General features: G+C 42.3%; 1 protein-coding gene across 2 annotated transcripts in view; it reads left to right on the top strand.

Annotated features, from left to right (window-relative positions):
- FNDC3B (fibronectin type III domain containing 3B) overlaps nucleotides 1-19,130 on the top strand; it is a 149,599-nt gene that overhangs the window by 109,318 nt on the left and 21,151 nt on the right. For both annotated transcript variants that reach the window (XM_041405889.1, XM_041405890.1), the window contains 6 exons: nucleotides 1,173-1,278; nucleotides 2,274-2,446; nucleotides 4,501-4,614; nucleotides 6,858-7,007; nucleotides 10,627-10,907; nucleotides 17,515-17,727. In XM_041405889.1, coding sequence (XP_041261823.1) covers nucleotides 1,173-1,278; nucleotides 2,274-2,446; nucleotides 4,501-4,614; nucleotides 6,858-7,007; nucleotides 10,627-10,907; nucleotides 17,515-17,727 — 1,037 coding nt within the window. The remainder of the gene's footprint in view (nucleotides 1-1,172; nucleotides 1,279-2,273; nucleotides 2,447-4,500; nucleotides 4,615-6,857; nucleotides 7,008-10,626; nucleotides 10,908-17,514; nucleotides 17,728-19,130) is intronic.

Below are 19,130 nucleotides of genomic sequence, written 5' to 3' on the forward strand. Positions count from 1 at the left end.
AGTTGTTTATATTTACATTAGAAAAGACCATCATGTTTATCTGATGTGGCCACTTGCTTGAAAAAGGCCACAGACTCTCATGTGCTTGACCCTGTATTGATTGGAGGATGCAGAAGGAGGTGGTTTTTGTAACAATTATCTTTCATGTGGCTGAATCCTTTAAGTTTTTGGGTTCCTTTTTCAGACCCCAATTCCTGTAATTCCCCTCTTTGATTTAAATTCAGTACCTATACACTTATTCCTCCTGCTTTGGTAAGTTTTTCTCATTTCAGATTGAGTACTTTAGGCCTTGACATTTTCAAACCAAGGAAAATTAAAACAGAGAGCCCAGTATTGAGAATGCTAATGAAGGAACTCTGTTAATTGTATTTGTGCTAACGTGCTTGATAGCATCTCCTCTCCTTTACTATTTGTATAAATTTCCATGAAGTGGTGGCTGTAGAAGACAATTTCTTCTGCTGCTCTGTAGCTGTGGGTCACTTTGAAGGTGGTAGCCATGCCAGAGGGTGACTGAGCTGTGTTATACCAGAGTGTGACTGAACTGTGCTCATGGCAGAGGTGTCTCAGCTGTGTAGGTGTACAGCAGGGTGTATCTGAGCTGTGTAGGTGTATGGCAGGGTGTAACTGAGCTGTGTAGGGGAATGGCAGGGTGTAACTGAGCTGTGTAGGGGAATGGCAGGGTGTAACTGAGCTGTGTAGGGGAATGGCAGGGTGTAACTGAGCTGTGTAGGGGAATGGCAGGGTGTAACTGAGCTGTGTAGGGGAATGGCAGGGTGTAACTGAGCTGTGTAGGGGAATGGCAGGGTGTAACTGAGCTGTGTAGGGGAATGGCAGGGTGTAACTGAGCTGTGTAGGGGAATGGCAGGGTGTAACTGAGCTGTGTAGGGGAATGGCAGGGTGTAACTGAGCTGTGTAGGGGAATGGCAGGGTGTAACTGAGCTGTGTAGGGGAATGGCAGGGTGTAACTGAGCTGTGTAGGGGAATGGCAGGGTGTAACTGAGCTGTGTAGGGGAATGGCAGGGTGTAACTGAGCTGTGTAGGGGAATGGCAGGGTGTAACTGAGCTGTGTAGGGGAATGGCAGGGTGTAACTGAGCTGTGTAGGGGAATGGCAGGGTGTAACTGAGCTGTGTAGGTGTACAGCAGGGTGTAACTGAGCTGTGTTCTCCCGCAGTGCTCCGAGAGTTTGCCTGTCCGCACGCTGAGCGTCGCGCCGGGGCCCTGCCGCCCGCCCAGGCTGCTGGGCAAGCCGAGGCACAGGGAAGGGCAGCTGCAGTGGGGTAAGCCAGTGCAGCATCCTGCTGCTCTAAAGCTTTGGTTCTGCTGCTGAGCTTGAGCTTTTGTTTCTGCTGCTTGTGTCCCGTTCCCTGGGAAGTGCACAGCAAAGTCCACTTTGGAGTCTGAGCAAGTCAGAAGTGCAGCTTCCCATCAGGTGTGGTGGTTCAGTGTTGGATTTCTGAGCTGACCTTTAGGTCTTACACTCTGCTCCCATTTTATTTTTTTAGCCCTGTCCCTTTCAGGGCTATTAAGGCCTCTCAGGGCTATTAGAATATCTATCCTTTTATTTCAAAAACACAGTGTGACTCAAAATAATTTTTTTTTATTCCTTTGAAATATTGGCTTGGCAGAAGCGTTTTGGTACTTCTAATGTATAACTTTTTCAAAAATTTGAGTTAGAACATATTGAGGTTTTGGGTGGCATTTAAATCCTGATCCACAGTATTACACATAATCTGTTGGACCCCTGTTATTTTGCAAAGATGTTGGACTACACTCATGGCACTAAGTTGTCAAAAAATGAACGTTTTTCAGAATGCAAGACACATGCCAGTTTCCAACAGTGTTTTCTTTACAGTGATAATCTTGCAGCATCCAGGTATTTTTGTAGCATCATTTGTTAAGCCAAATTCTGCATAAGTAAAATTTCTAACTGTCAAATATATTTCAACACCAGTATAAAAATCCACCCAAATGCTTTCTGGAAGCATTTTGGTGGGTGCTGTTTTTCTGATCCCCAGGCAGTTTGATTCCGAGCTACTGGGTTGTAACATAACATGCAGGTATTATCAAATATATTGTTTTCATGGGCAAAAACAAAGGTGCCCACAACAAAAGAGATATTTGTGTCTATATCTGTATAGATAGAAGATATCTGTGAGATATCTGCTGTCTATACACAGAAGCAGAAATACACATTTCTGTGGTATATGAAGCAAAAAATGGCTGTTCTGGCGCACGCCCTGACGCTACTAACGAATTCCATGATTTCTTTTAGATGTCCCTGAGTCAGAAAGTGGCTGCCCTGTCTCTGAGTACAGCGTGGAGATGACAGCCCCTGAAGAAGTGGTTTCTGAGGTGTACCACGGGGCTGAGCTGGAGTGCACCGTGGGCAGCCTCCTGCCCGGGGCCACCTACGCGTTCCGGGTGCGGGCCCTGAACGACGGCGGGGTACGTGCGCTGCCCCAGCCCCTCTGGGGTGCTGCCAGTGCTGCTCCTCAGCTGGGGCAGGGCGAGGTGGGCAAAAGAAGAACCATGTGATAAATGCTCAAAAGGAACTTGGAGGGAGGAGCTGCAGTTTTAGACCTGGGTCTCTTTTAAAATTTGATTTCGGCTACTGGTAGGGTTTGGCCAGAATCAGCTGCTCCCAAATGTGCCAAATCCCTGCTCAAAGTCATAGCTGCTTGCGGGGAGGATTCTCTTCATCCTCATTCTGTTGCGTTTCCTTCTTTTTTGTTTTAAATCTAAAGTGTATAAAAACAAGAAGTGCAATTTCACCCATGTGGTGGGTTTGAGGGAAACTCACACCCCTGGTGACTTTTTTGTTTTAATTTCAAAAAAATGTGTGCTTTATAGATTCGGTGAGATTTTTCTATTAAATAATTTCCTTGGAAGAAGTACCTTCCCAAATACATCAGAAATTCTGTCTGATGTCCATGGAGATCTGCAGAAAGATCTTTTTCATTGAGGTTTGGGTTGATTATGCTTGCCTTTGTGTTATTCCAGTGGTGTTTAATACAAAGTCCCAACTAAACTACATGCATTGACGTGTTTCTCCCCAGGAAATCTTGATGACAAACAACACAAAGGTTTGAAGTTACTTGCTCATAGGGAGAAGTTCTGTTAAAACTTCAGCATTAGAAATATCTGCAAGACTCTTAAACTGTTTTGGTTTAAAAACACCCACTGTTTTGTTTTTGTGAAAAATTAATTAAATGCACATGGAAAGATTAGATTTGCTTGCTGGAGTGAAAGCCAGTGCCTACTTGGTGGCTTTGAATATGTGATGCTTTGCCTTTTTTTTTCTTTTCTTTTTTTTTTGGCAGAACAGTTGCAAACATTTCTGGTTTCACCCTTTGTTAAATGAGGGGGCTGCTTCTAGTTTGGCTGTGTTTTTCTACCAGGTGCAAAATAGAGGAGGATGTCCTTTACCAGATTGTTCCTCGAAAACAGCCAAAGTCAACAAATGACATTTTTTGACATGTACATTCTTTGTAAGACAATGCAATCAGTTTTGGCCTTTCTTCGATGGCAGATACTGACACGTCTGCTGAGAAGTTTTCTGGGGTTCAACGTTTCTCTGTTGTTTGGCCTTTTTGTAGTGGCTCATTTTTTTCACACTCACTAATACTGCATTACAAAATAAGTAAATACCAGTGTTTTTCCTCTAATTGCTTCCAAGTGAAGCTGCTTTGTTCTGGAGAATGATTTCTAATTAACTCAGGGATGTACTGAGCAAACTTCACTCTTCCACTCAGGAGGCCTCAGAAAGGCTGTTTCAGTGCTATCTCCTGTCCTCGCACTGCTGGATGAAGCCAGGTTCCCAGACTGCTGAAAATTGGCTTTTCTTTTGCTAATCTGCATTTAAATTATTCTCCTACCATGGGCTCAGAAGTCTGAGCTGAGCTGCCCGTGGAGCGGAGCGTGCATGGCGTGTGCGCAGCGTGTCCCTGCACGTTGTACCAGCCTGGGGCTCCAGCACATCCTGTCCTCTTACGAGTGACTTGGGGCAGGCATTCTATGTAAAAGAAACTGGAAATGGACTCCAGTATGTGCTTCGGTCTTTGTGCTCCTCTTTGTATCCATGGGAAGCTGGTTTTGATACGTGAACACACTGTGCTAAGGTAGGGCAGAGGGACACGAACTGTTCCTCAGTCACTGTGTGCTCATTCTCACTTTTGGGCAAATTGGAGGTGGTTTCTGCTTTCATGAGCACTTGCTGCCACACAGGAGGATGCACAAAGGATGTACGTGCTCTCTGCTTCTTCCTGAGCCCACCTCACACTTCAGCTCTGAGTCATTTGTGAGGGCTCCTCCTGAGTGCTGGTGTTTGGTGCCGGGTGTTGGAAACCCAGTCTGCCTTTGAGAAAGTTCAGTGTGCTGAAAAAGTTCATGTGCTGCTCTTGGAAAGCTCTCGAGGGCTTTGAGATGAGTGTACACCTGTATAATAATGATAATAATAATAATAATAATAATAAAAATAATGATGCCTTGTTCCCCTGTAGTACGGGCCGTATTCGGAGGCGACAGAGATCACCACAGCAGCAGGACCACCAGGCCAGTGCAGAGCACCTTCCCTGTCCTTCCTGTCTGACACACGAGTCCTGGTCAGCTGGGAGGTGAGTCAGGTCCCTGCCTGTTTGATTCCACCCAGACCAGTACAATCACCACAGAACTCAAAAGCGAGTTTGAGAGTTGTTCAATGATCTGGAGCTATCTTGTTATGCAAGGAAACCCTATGTAGAAACTATTCTAATATAGAAAATCATCTTCTCTGCTTTGCTGTGAAGAGCTACAGAAAATTGGGTCACTGGTCTTCCAGACCAGGATTCAGACACAAGGCCTCCTGCACTGGCATCAGATGATAGAAGTGCTCTCTGCAAGCACTTCTTTTTAGCCCATCAGCATGTTCTCAGTTGGAATTATAAATACAAATATTTGATTTTGGCTGAAACTGGGGTCTCTGATACAGAATTAACTCTCCATAAATGCTTATGATGTAGGGCTTTTTCCTCCTCAAGAGTTGTTTGTCTTTTCCCCAAATATTTACTTTTATTTTAGTTCATGTGCATTCCTCCTCTGTTCTCCAGCATCTTGGGCATTGGGCTCAAGATAAATGTCAGCTGAATTGCTATGGGGATGATTGCTGCTATTAAAGAAAAAATGTTGTGTAATTAAAGCAGAAAAGAAAGGATGTTACCATAAATAATGTTGTGATGTGGTTCAGTGGGGCTGTAGTTCTGCCACAGATTTTGAGTGACAATCTAGCAGCCATCCCAGCCCTGCTTCTATTGAGCTCCTCCCCAAGACAATGCCCTGGTGAGAAAGAAGTCACTGGCATTCACAAGATGCTCAACTAAATGGTGCTAACAACATATCTAGATACAAACATAATCTGCATTGAATTTAATAACACACAGGTGTGTTTGGTGCAGTTTTGGTCTATTAATATTTTTTTGCAACTAGAAATCGCATTGAACTTTCAAATGTTGCCTTTTAATGGTCAGGGATTTGCTCTCCCCAGCCATGAAGCAGTGGTTCTGGTAGGTTCTCTATTTATTTGAAGGATATATTTGTTTACTCTAGCTAAAAATGAAGCTGTGGTTTGCAGTGGTTACGTTTTCTTAAAGAGTGTCATTTTTTGTCTGATATGAATTAGAAAGAAAAACAGTGAAGCACTGTGGAGTGTGGCTAGAGAGCACACTGTGGTGCCCATTGTGATGCTTTTTTTTTCATATGTTGTTCTGAAATCTGGCTTAGGAGCTCTGAATGTTCCTACTCAAACAGCTGGAAACTCTGAGGCAGAGGAGCCCCTGTGCCTGTGCAGGCTGCTCGCTGTGGTGTGCAGCAAGGCTCTGGATCCTTGCATGGGAAATTGCATCTTGCCTGTCAAAATCACAAAGTCCTTGTAGGCCACTCTTCTGCAGGCAGAGCAGTGCTTCCCTGAGCTGCTTCAGGCAGCTCTAGGTAGTTCTGTTAAAAACACTAAATATTTTGGTTTGGGAGCTGTGCCTGTATTAGCTCATGTCCAGCACATCCAGGCATTGAATGTTCCCCTAAATAAAGAGATTGCTGGGGATATGGGGAATGGGACAGGTTTAGATTAGATATTGGGAAGAAATTCTGTATTGTGAAGGTGGTGAGACACTAAAGCAGCTTGCCCAGAGCAGCTGTGGCTGCCCCATCCCTGGAAGTGTTCAAGGCCAGGTTGGATGGGGCTTGGAGCAGCCTCGTCTGATGAAGGTGTCCTGCCCATGGCAGGGGTTGGAATGAGGAGATCTTGAAAGGTCCCTTTCAGTCCAAACCATTTGATGATTCTGTGATCCCATGGGAGTCTCGATGTGGATGTGCCAGGATCACACTCCCAGGCCCCATTCTGGCACTGATGGGTGACTCCCACAGGAACCTCAGGCCAGCTCCTCCCTTGCTGAGGTGGTTCTTTTCTCAGCACATGAGTGACTGCTTCAGGCTCTGAAGCCAGTGCTTCCAGAGCTGTGTTTTGATCTCTCAGCTAGGCTGCACTAGATTGATGCTTTTTTTATGTTCTCCACGCTTGAGCTTCTGCCAAGCCAGTGGAGAGACAATTTATTCCTGAGTGTCCTGATGGAAGGCAAAGTAGCTGTGTACATTCATTTCTCTGAATTTCAATCAGGTAATTTTTGTGCAGAATGGTCCTGTTTCAGTAACCTCTTAGGGAACATTAACTCAGTACATTTCTATTTGCAGCAGTAATGGTGTATTAATTTAAAAATAAGGGTGGTTGTTGGGCTTTTTTTCCATGTACTTCATTCCTTCCCCAGTGAAACACAGCGATCCAAAGTGCTCATTTCTGAACTGAACCACATAAATATTTGTGTTGCAGAGTCCTGAATGTTCTGGTACTGACATCTCTGAATACAGATTAGAGTGGGGAGAAGAGGAGGAATCTCTACAGCTTGCATATAGTGGCACAGAAACCTGCTTTGAAATCAGTGACTTGTCAGCAGCAACGCATTACTGCTGCAGGCTACAGGTATGGCAGGGCTGCATGCATTGTCCTCTGAGAGCCAGAGTTTCCTTCCACTGCTGTTCTTATTTTTATCATTAGTCCTCTCTGAAGTTATGTGCTCTGTAAGGCAAGAGGAATGCACATTTATTTTAAGCAATACAGACTGATGTGCTACTTAAAAATTGCTCTTGTGTTTTATTACTTTTGGTGACTAATGCTTGTAAGGGCCACCTTGCCCTCTGATACCAAAACAAAATGGTAATGGTTTAGAAAACTTAAAAAAAAATTAATTTTCTTCATCATAAGGAGAGGTAAATAATAAAATCCAAATGGATATTGAAGATTTCCCTGGCTTAAATAATGAATTCCAGCATCTCTTTGATTTATCAAGTAAGGCAAAGCACCTGAGTAAATTCCTGTGTGTAGAGGAGATGGTACCTGCAAGAAAGTGAGTTCCCATCTTTGCCATTTTGTTTCTTAGATGAGTGAGACTGGATCTCATCTAGAGTCTTTATATGATTTCTTTTTCTTTGATCTCTTTGTCTCCTATATTTTCAGTAAAAAGTAGCTGTTAAAAAACATTTTGTATATCTGTATGAAAGTAAAAAACCGAGACATTTCATCCTTTATGTCCACTGATAAATAAATGGAAGGTAAAGCTACTGGGAGTGAAGTAAAAATATTTTACCTAAGATACTCTTCCACAAGATACATTTGTATGTGAAGACAGAACACCCCCACTAATCCAACCCAAATGCCCACCCAGCTGGTAACATGTGGACCACCCAGGGTAATTTCTTTGATCAAGGACAACATGCTTCTGTTGAGTGTTTCCTTCTTAGAGGCTTTTTTATTTTTTAACCAGGATATTGAATTTTTTTCATTTTTTAGGGAAGAAGGTTTGGAGGAGCTGGCCAGCAGCCCAAGAGCTCAGGCCCCACAACTGAAATGTATTTTGTGTCTTGGCCAGAACTGGTCTGTGCCTTGCTCTGGCACTGTCGGGGAAGGAGAAGGAGGGAATGTGTGAGAGGCTGGGAGGTGTGAGCCAGAAAGTGCCTCTTGTTTCTGCAAGAGGGAGAGCATTCAGCATCTGCTGGGCAGGGAGGAGGCTCTGAGACCACTGCTGTGGGGAGCCCAAGGAAAATTTCATGTTAAAAATGGAAACAGCCAGCTGTATGGCATCTTTGATTTCCAGTGGGTGCTTATTTCAAACTACCTGCCACAAAAATGTTGCACAAATCTACTCAGTTTTTAATGCAGCCAGTAAAATTTAATCCATAGGCAGAAGTTACAGGAAAGGCACAACAGCAAGAAGATATTTTATTGAAGTCCATCAGTGACTCAGTTATTACTTTCTGGAGAGCTTCATCCTCTGGATCTGATCCTCTGTATTATGTGAAGAAGAATTTCTTACAAGATACACTGTAATCTTCAAACAATTACACAAAAATCTCCCCACAAAGTACATATAACAGACAAAGATAGTTAAATAGTGTCAGAAATGTTAGTTTATTTTATGTGTTACCAGATTTAACAGAAAAATTTTCTTTTTAAAAAGAAAGATCCCCCTAACCACATTTATTATGCCTTCTAATAAACACACAGTATTGCTATCTCAATCTACAGTAATTCAATAAAGAGGAGAACTGAGGAATCAGGCATATACTGCAGGGCAGACAATAGTCTTTACTGTTGCTCAACTTTTTTCCTGTAATGAATATTCCTGAAGACAATAGTGGCTTCTGCAGAGGGAAATATTGTGTCATTTGGGGGTGGCAGGGGAAAGCAGCTAGGCAGCAAAGCCCCATCAGTTATGGTGATGAGATTGTCCAATAAAGCAGTTAAAAAACACCACTGACAATAAATTGCTTGGAGCAAGATACAAATGGCCAAACTCTGGTTTAGAGGCAAGACAAATCATATCATTGGCAGAGCACAAAACAGGGCTCACTTCTAACAGCTCCAGGAGCGCTGCATTAAATAGGAGATTTCCCTGGAGCAGGATTTGTTTTGAAGGGCTTTTTAAAGGCTGACAAATGTAACTTTATTATCTCTTTCTTCAATTGAACAAAACGTCTCCTGGAAAAACAGAACATGGCTTTGTGTTTGTGTTATGCAGAGCAGAAATAAGTTATTCACTGCAGTTAAGCATAGATTAGAAATCAAACAGTTGTTTGATGTATCCTGTCATTGCCCTCAGAGTCCTGCTGGCAACATTGTAAGTCTGGATTTTTCAATTAATTGTGACCTGATGGGAGACTCTGGGCTAACTTTTCCAAATGTAAAGGAAATGTGGAGGGTGCTGGCAGCATTGAAGCTGTTTTGTGAAGGTCTGTGATTCTGGACTCATGTAGTTTCTCCTGTGCCATGTTCTGTAAGCTCTCCCTGTGCTGGCAGGATGCTGGGCTGTGTCAGGAGGAGCCCAGCAGGCAGATCCAGGGAAGGTGGTGTTGCCCCTTACATGCCATTCCTGACAACCTGGAATGCTGCATCCAGTGTGGCTTCAGGCTCCATGTTGAAAGAGGGATGTTCAGATGAGATACAAAGAAAAAAATATCACTGTGCAGGCAATTAAGGATCTAACATTGGTCCAGAGGGGCTGTGCAATCTACATACCTGGTAATTTTGAAGACTCAACTGGAAAAAAAGCCTGAGCAACCTGGTCTGCATTGTCTGACCCTGGCTGGGGTAGCAGCTTGGACAAGTCCCACAGTCTCTTCAGCTGGCGTGGTTCTGTGATTGAGTTGATGATAATCCTGAGGAGGTAACATCAATCATTCCCTAGGCAATTCCAGTGCAATGGGTACAGCTTTTGCCATTGGCTGAACATCAGCTGATAAAACCCCAGGCCTGTACAGATGTGCAATGTTGGGCTTGCTAAGACAACAGCCTCTAAGTAATGAGCAGAAAGGGACCAGGTTTTGAAACTTGGTTTCCTCTGGGATTCAGGATCTATGATTTAGGATGAAAAGTTTGATAAATTGTTGCTCTCCTCTTTTGTGGGAGATACTGAACTGTGTGCTTTGGTTGTGGTTTGGTGGTGAATTATGACTTTTCCAACTGTAATGATTCTGTGATTCTGGGGAAATGTTGAGTCATAGGCATAATGCCGTGGTGAGGTCCTATATTCTTATTTCAGAAGCTTTTCAGCATTAAATTAGTTATCCATTTTCCAAATTAGGAACCAGGGTAGTTTTTAACAAGCCAAATATCCCCCATCTTTAGGGATATTTTGCTTGCATAAAGCACCTGTTGGGCCACCCTGCAGTATGCTGAGGACTTTGTACTGGGTCGCTCAGTAATTTTGGGCAGCCAATTTGCTGATGTGACCTGTCACTGGCAGCATAACTATGACATTTTCCCTTACCCACCAAAGTTTGCCCCTGATAAAAAGGGAAAGAAAAATACTATCTTAGGGAAAAGAGAAATATTCTCCAGTTTTTCTGAGACATTCCTGAGTGACCAAGGAAGATACTAATTCCCTAGGATAGCAGAGGTATGAATCACGCTTCGGAGAGGAAGCCAGCAGTGCACATCCTCTGAAGAATTCATGCACCTCTTCCAGGCTGCACAGCTGGTCATTATGAACTTGATACACATGTGAAGGAGAGCATTGGTAAATGCTCTTTGTTTTCCCACCCAGGCCATTAACCAGGCTGGAGCTGGGCCCTACAGCGAGCTGGTGACCTGCAGAACCGCCGCGTCCGTGCCTGACGCCGTCTCCACGCTGTCCGTGCTGGAGGACGAGCACGTGGGTGCCTGCCAGCCCTCACCCTCCGTGTGCCTTGTGCTGAGCTGGGAAGAGCCCAGCAACAACGGGGCTGAGATCACGTCCTACAACATCGACCTGGGAGATGTCAGCATCCCCGTGGGGAACGTGACCAGTCACGTCATCGAGGGCTTGCTGCCCGAGACCTCGTACCGGTGAGTGCGGTGCTGGGGACGGGCTCGGAGATCACACAGCTCTGCTTCATTCAGGGAGGGCTCCTGGCATGGAGAGGGGCTGAAAATGCAAACCAGCAACCCAGACAACCAGCCTAGGGGCACAGGAATCTGCAGTCATTCCTTTGTGGGATGGATTGCAGTAGTTTGTGTTCAAACATTGTTTTCTCCCGTTTTTTCTGCTCTTTCCTCCTCTCCTTGTGTTATCTCTGGCCTCTCCTCCTTTTTGATTTGCTCTGCTAAGGTAAGGTTATATTTGTGATAATAAATTTTAAAATAAATAAATTTTAAAAATAAGAAATAGTTAAAATGACAGTGTTACCGCTCGTGTTTTTTCAGCTCCTTTGTAGTACTGTTCCAAGGGATTAAATTATTAAGTTATTGATCCCTGAGCAGGGTTAGCAATTTTCACACAATGAACTTTTATTTGTATAGCTACAGTTATTTTTTGTCTGTGATATATGGAGATTAATGAAAACATGATCTGAATTTAAAACCAATTTATATTGCTTCAGAGTCTAAATTGCTAAGTGGCATTGCCAAAATTTTATTAGTTTAATGTTCAGGCTTATATGTTTTCTCCCTAATTGCTAATTAAGAAAGAAAAATGGTTTCATGAAGGCAATGAACAGCAATACAACGGAATATGTGACAAAAGAAATGCTATTGTTCTATTAAAGACCGAAATTTGATCACAGAGTTGTAAAATTAGATGTCACAGACTTCCTGTAACATTTTTCATTTTTTTTTTCACTTTGTATTCAAGGTCACAGTCCTACAGGTCTTGTAAATGATAAGTTCATGATTCAAATTTTATCCTGTACCCAAGAAAAGAGACCTTGTTGAAGCAAAGATACAAATACATACAGTACAAGTTATTTAAGTTGAGGAGCACACATTGCTTGCTCAGAGATCATTCATATAAAGTTGAAGATTTTGCTTGTGGATTGATCACCCAGCTGTAGAAATGCATCATCTTTGGGCAGTCTTGTATTCCCTGGCTTCTCCTCAAATGTTTGTTCAACCAAGACCTAAAAAAGTTGAAAAGGGAACTTTGAGCAACTCACTCAAGACAGAATGTGCCATTTAAATTCTTCACCAAATCTCTTTTTTAGCTGGTTCTTGATTGTCTACAGCTTCCTTAAGGGAAATGTCTTCTTCAAGGCTTAGAAACAGAGATCAGAATGATATTTTTTGCATTCTTGTTCATTATTTTGAAAAAAGCACCATATTAAATCACATATTTTTAGTCAAGGATTCGTCCTATTGCTGGTCCAAATGAAACAGCCAAAGCCACAAGCATTAACTGTTCTAAATATTGTTGTAAGTCTAAGTTCCTACTGAAAAAAAACCACTTTAAGAACACAGAGCTATGGATGGCTGATCAGAAGTAATAATACAAGAAAGCTCTTTTATTGAACAAGATCAGAGAAAGAAACCCCAAATCTTACATTTCATTCCTCTAAGGGAAGTCAAGTGACTGCAGTTGGATTGCAAATGCACCTCATCAGTGGTTTGAAGTATTTTGCTAATCAAAAATAGATTTGTCAAAGTATAGTGATCATTAACTTGTTCGCTGATATTTCTTCTTCAAGCATATCTTGGCACCTGTCTTTGATCAGGGAATGTCTGCCCTGATAAATCCTTAAGGATTATCAGGCTCTGTGATAAACATTGGTGCATTTTCTGCCATCCCTGGCTGAATCAGAAAAATGTTTCAGAACATCACTGATCTAATTCTCTACATTTCTCCACTGATGAGTCTTCTTTTGGTGTCAGTTTTGTTTAACACAATTTACTCTTCTCCTTCTCAAGTGTTTATTCCCTGCTGTGTTTAAAAACACACTGAACATTTTTCCTAGACTAAACAAGCCAAGTACTACTGGCTTTGAGGCTCTGAACTCCCTTGCCAAAGTTTCAGCAGAATTTGAAGTAAATCAGCAAAAGGTTTTTATGTTTTAGTTGAGTTGGAATACCACTATAAATGTTTTTGGTTGTGGGAAACTAAAATTGAAAGCCAGTCTTGGTTATTGTGAATCCAGCAAGTCCAAAATTGGAATTTTAGGTTGTTTTGGATAGAGGGTGATTGTGAAAGCCTGGCCATGTGGGCCCACCCTGTTAGCTTGGGTCTGGCACTGCTTTGCTTCCAGCTTTCTGTGGGAATGGCCATAACAGGAGCAGCCCAAGAGCACACGGGGGAACTCCAGGCTCTCTCCAGGGCTGGGCTCCAGGCTGGCAAGTTGGATGCTTTGTGTCTTAGCAGCAAATCCAACCAGCACCCCATGACAAGGATTTCCATCCCAAAATGCATTTAAGGCAGGAGGAGGTGGAAGATGCCTCTGTCACACAGCGAGTGGCCATGGCAGGGCTGAGTCAAGAGAATTCCTGCTCAGACAAAGCCCAGCTCTGCTGCTGCACAGAGCAGATGCCTCCCCAAAGCACTGTGTAAACATCCTGGCTGGTGAGCAGCTGCAGAAATATGTCTGAGTTCTGCAGTCTCTGCTTTATTGACATAGCCACGAAGCTCTGGAAACTCAGATTATAGGGTAATATACTTGGCCTGGTTTTCTGTGAACTGATGTAACTAGGAGTGAGTTAATAAATATTCCACAATAAATAAGTATTCAACAGTCACAGAAACACCAATTTTCTATTACAGTCTGTTCCCAAGCTTCGCTTAACACATTCCATAGATAATTGTGTTCTGCTGTTGAGATACTTCACTGCAAAACAACTTCCAATTTTTAAGAATGTTTCTTCTCTGAAGCTACACAGTGGACAGAAATATATAGTAGCATTATTAAATTTCAATAGCAACACTTAATTTGGTTTAGAAGTAAAAATTCTAGAAATATTTTGGATTTTTAAACCGTATCAAGTGGAAGTTGGGTTGGAGTCCATGATCTTGAAAGTCTCTTCCAAGCTAGTTATTCTGTGAATTCTGAAGGATCGTCCAAGACAGAGAGAAAAATTCATGTGGATGCTCAAATTAGCAAAGTTTAAGCAGACTATAAAATATATTTCAGCGTGTCAAGCTAAGTCTTCTTCCATGAGTCTTGAGTGGGGATTTGTGGGGCAGTGTGTGATTGCTCTTCATCGTGTCCAGGCTGCTGCTGATGGTGGAGGATGCTGCTTCCCCTCCCCTTTGGAAGTCCATGGCATTTTAACTCCCACAGGTTTCCACAGGCACATGTATTGCAACTGGTGGCATTCCTCTTATGGGAACGAGGGAATCAAAGTCTTCTCATGTCAGACTCTAAAATTAATTCAAAAGTTGATTTTCCAGTTTGTTGGAATACTATACAAAGGATTTTGTGACCAATCTGAAAATAGCATCCTGTTTAGTGTGTTTATTTTCCTGGGTCAAGAATCTCCTAAGAGAGAATGGTCTGTTAAAGATCATTTCGTGGTTTCTAAATTTGCCTAGTCTGATTTATGATTTTTCTTTCTAAATGTTTAAAAGTTGTAGTGGGAAAATGTGAGAATGAATACAAATATTATTGGTCCAGGGTCTGCAGAATTAGGCAGTATTCTTAAATACAGTCTTTACATTTTCAAAAAAACTTGGTGTCACATTGTGATTGTCAGGTTGTTAAACCACCTTTCTTTCCAAGAGGATGTTTGGGGTATTTTCACTTAGAAACCATTAGTGGAAAAGTTGAAAGGAATTCAGGAAGTGCTTTTGCTGCAAATATTTCTTCTTGTCTATACTATACTTTTACATGAAAATAGAGTTGATTTTTCCCAGTACCAGTTCTGTAAACAGAATGGTTTCCAGATAATTGTGGATGTTCTCTTGCCCACCCTGGCTGTGCCACCCAGCTGGAAAAGCTCACTGTCACAGGCTGGGGCAGGGACACTGAAAAGCACCTGAGCAGGAGCAGAGATGGTGCAGCACAAGGTGCTCTCCCACTGCCATCTGCTCTTCCCCCTTCTCCTTTCTGCCTTTTCTGTTTCCCTTCTTCCTTCTCCCCTTCCCTTTGGAGTTTCCGATCCCCATTGAGCAGACACTGCTGGGGTTCAGAGGGAGGTGACACTAGGGTTTGTGTTGCACTGCCATGTGCACAGGAAACACAAAATTTATTGTTTGTATGTGTCTGATGAAGCTCAGGTCCTGGGAATGATGGTGGCAATTTAGAGAGCTTTATGGTGGTGCAATCAGCAGCAAAGAGTGGCCACATCAGCCATGTTGGAGTCAAATAAATCAATTCCTGCTTTCCCAGTGTCATCCTCATTTATAAAGATGCCTGTCTCTATTTTAAGGCTTAAGAGTTTCCATCAGTCCTACAGTGCTCCAGAGTCAGGAGGGAGTGTGTGTGTGCATATTTGTGTGTGTCAGAAGGGGGGAGCAAGAACTCTGTGCAGCACAGGAAAGCAGGGGAAAAAATGAATGAGGAGACATTTTTTGCCTTGTGCAAATACCTGGCAAAAGCAAGACAAGGAAGTGCAGGTTTCTGTGCTTGCATATATCTAAAAAGTGTGATGTTGGAGAGAGATTAATTTCACTGCTTGTTTTCAGGTGTGGTAGCTGCAGCTGGAAACCAGCTGATGTTACAATGCTTGAGGAGAGGAGAGGCTTTGTTGTTACTGGGACCTTAAGTAATACCAAACAAAACAGAAGGATATATACTCTAGAGCATGCTGCTGTAATCAATCTACAAAAGCAGTAGTAGCATTTTGTAATATAGCTGTTACTGTTAATGTGCACATGCTAATGGTGAGCTTGCTAGACTCTAGTGAAAATATAGGCAGGCTTGGTTTTTTAAATTGGAAATACCATTAAATATTGATGTAATGACTCTGAAATGTAAAGCAAAACAGTAGCATAATATGAAGTAAGATCAATGCTTATATTAATTGCCCTTTTTCGGGTACTAGAAAAGCCTGTTGTTCTTTCTATGCTTGCAAGCAGCAGTTGAAGAGGAGGCTCCCACTAGATCTCTGTGCCATCCACCCTTAGGGAGGAAGAGGAGGAATGTAATGTTATAAGGTGGTCAGGATGCATTTCCTGAAGCCAGAAGGAAGGTTAAAGGGAAAATGCAGCTCCACACCAAGCAATATGTTACCCCTGTTAATAGCTGGGTCAATAAGCAGAGATTTAAGCACACATTTGCATATGACTATGTACACACTGCATTCTCTGTGTGCAGTGGCTTTAGCTGACTAACAATAGATCAGACTTAATTATTTTGCAATATGTTTATTAACAATGTAACTTTTTATGTTCTTGAAAGGCAGAAAATAACAGTTTTGGGGCTTTTTTTCCAATGGGGAATACTCTGGATAATGTTTTTCCCCTATCCCTTTAACGTACTCTTTTCCTGATGGTAGAGCTGAAAAGTTGCTGTTAAAAGCAAAGTAATTTTTCATACATTGTTTGTGTGAACTTGCATCACTTTATGTTCTTCAGTCAAAAGAGTAGCTTTGCCAAGCAAAGACATTTCTTGTAAAAGTCTTTACCCATGAGAAAATACAAGGCTGCTGTGCACAGGATTTCCAAAGTAAATGGCATCTCTCCAGCTAACTAAACTAGGCTGAACTATCTTAAACTTAATTAGTTTTCTCCATCCTGATTTTTCATATTTAATCTTTGATTAACAAACTTTTGAAACCTTTCAGGCTCATCTGTACTGATATTTCTATTCACAAAGTCCTCAAAACTGTTCAGAAATGCAAATTTCCACTTTTGTATTGGTGCTGTTGATTTTACCACAGTCAGAGACTTCTCACTCATCTCAGTGTTAGACTAAGGTGCAGACAGGTAAGAGAAAATTAACAAAGCAGAAAGCAGGAGTCATTATCTTAAGAAAGAAATAGAATTTAGAGGACTGGCTCAGTCTTAAGAACATTCCCAAATTCAAGCTGCTGTGACCAGGCAACTGGTCTGCTTTTCTTCTTGATGTCCTCAAATGTCTCAAGGGCCTTTTTGCATCTTGTGAGGGTGACTTGGGTCCAGCATTTATTTGATCTAATGGATATTTCAGTGGCAGTTATGATTTCTGCTGTTTGTGGCATAGTGTAGGAGGTTTGTGGATTTAACCTCCTTCATTATTCCTCCCAGCAGAGTTTCCTGTGCTTAAATAGTGTGCTTTGTGAGACTGAGAGAACACTGCTCTGGGTTTTCAGGGTGTTTGCCAACATGGGAATGGGTTTCATGGCAGTGACACCAGTGCTTTCCCTGAATGATTTCACCTAAATTAGTCCATGATCTCTGTTAGACAACCAGCACACACTTTCGCATTTTATTTACTCATGGTTGGACACTTCACGTTTTCCAGGCTGTGCTTGTCCTGTGCTGCTGCCCCTTGTCCCTGTGGCTGAAGGGGCTGTCACCAGGTCCAGAGACCCAAACCTTCCCCTCTGCCTCTGCATTTCTGACATCTTCACTGCACCTCTTGCAGTCTAAGCAGGATGATCCCTGTTTTGCTGACAGAACCTTCCACAAAGGTGTGCCACAAAGAGCCCTGGGAGCTGGGCAGGGATGGGGCAGGCAGCCCCAGAAGGCTCTCTTGACCCTTGGGATATGTTCCTATCACGAACCTCATGAAAGCACTTCACTTAACATTCATCTTCTTGCTGTTTGTTTTAGGATTAGGATCCAGGCTGTCAATGAAATTGGAGCTGGACCTTTTAGCCACTTTATTAAAGCAAAAACCAGGCCATTGCCACCCTTACCTCCACGGCTGGAGTGTGCTGCAGCAGGGCCTCAGAGCCTGAAGCTGAAGTGGGGAGACAGCAGCTCCAAGCTTCACTCTGCTGATGACATGGTCTACATCTTGCAGATAGAGGACAGAAATAAAAGGTAAGAGAGATGAATCTTTTCCTTGTGCTAATGAAAAAGAATTGTGGTTCATCATAATGCAGTTGTGAGTGAAAGAAAAACTCTGTTTTTCCTGACTGCTTTGTGCCTACCAGTATGTACAAAATACTGTTTTAATAGGCATTCTGTGCCTGCAATCTGAGCAAGTTATGCAGTAAAGCTGTGAGTAATAAAGAGTCATGGAATCATTAAGACTGGAAAAAACCTCTAAATTGTTGCGTCCAGCCATTAGCCACTTCCAGGTCTAATAGAAATCAATCCTGTGCTGGTGACATTTCAGCAAAACCCTTGCGTCTCTGCCAGTAAATTTAAAATCAAGTTTCATGGCCACAGTGCTTTACCTTTTGGAATATATGAAATAAAGATACAGCACCCATCTTGCTGTGTGTATTCATAAAGCCAAGGGTTACAAATCAGATGTCTATGTAAGGTAAAACGGAGCAGAACAATGTTTTTTGGGCCTGGTGGTTGATTTTATAGCGTTAATGTTTTACAGCATTAGAAAATACAAGCTTGGCATCAGCTTGGTAGCTGCACGATAATTTTAAAATAAGATGTGCAAGAAACAAATACCTATGTTTAAACTAAACAGTCAGTGCTAAGCAAAAACTTAATCTTCCCACGTGAGCTTTGTATGGGAAGATTTGCTGATGTAGATCCAAAGTTGTGATGAGATCTATTCAATTTAAAAAGGGAAGGAAAGAAAGACAATATGCAAGCAATGCCTAATAGTCTGAGCTCTTCAATGAATAAATATCATAGATAGTTCATAATTTACTAAGAAACACTCTCAACTACTTCAATTAGCTAAAATAAGTGACTTATCAAGTAGATAATCCTTAGAGACCTTTAGCACAGATCATAATTTGATGTAAATTAGCACAATTTCTTTAATTTAAATAGAGTTATGCTGAGTTTATGCCAGCTGAAGATCTGGCCCAAAAGCTCTAATTTTAAGTAATAAAGCCACCATGAATAATGCCTTAATACCTCCCAGTATCTCAACTGTACTGATGCAGAGAGGGTACACTGTATTAATCCTGAGAGGTGTCCAATGAATATAAATACCCATTTGGAAGTCTGACTGGTGAAAACAGTTCCCGCAGAGTGCAGTGATGCTTGGCAGGAGCCCATCACCTGCAGCACCCTGGGATTCAGTCAGCTCTAAAGACACATCCAGCAGGCTGCTTTGCTGTGCTTTCATGTAGCACTGCGGGTAGGGTGGTGAAGAACTGCAAATTGTTTTTAACCTGTCTTTATACTGGGGAAAATAGGAAGTTTCCTTGTAAGAATAAAAATGTTACCTCGCAGCAGGCAAGGAAGGGATTTTTCTCCCTTGCTTTGGCATACAGCTTTAGCATGATCCTTTGCTTTTGCACAAGTTT

The sequence above is a fragment of the Onychostruthus taczanowskii genome, unplaced genomic scaffold, assembly GCF_017590055.1.
Source record: "Onychostruthus taczanowskii isolate IOZ18803 unplaced genomic scaffold, ASM1759005v1 scaffold24, whole genome shotgun sequence".
NCBI classification, from domain to species: domain Eukaryota; kingdom Metazoa; phylum Chordata; class Aves; order Passeriformes; family Passeridae; genus Onychostruthus; species Onychostruthus taczanowskii.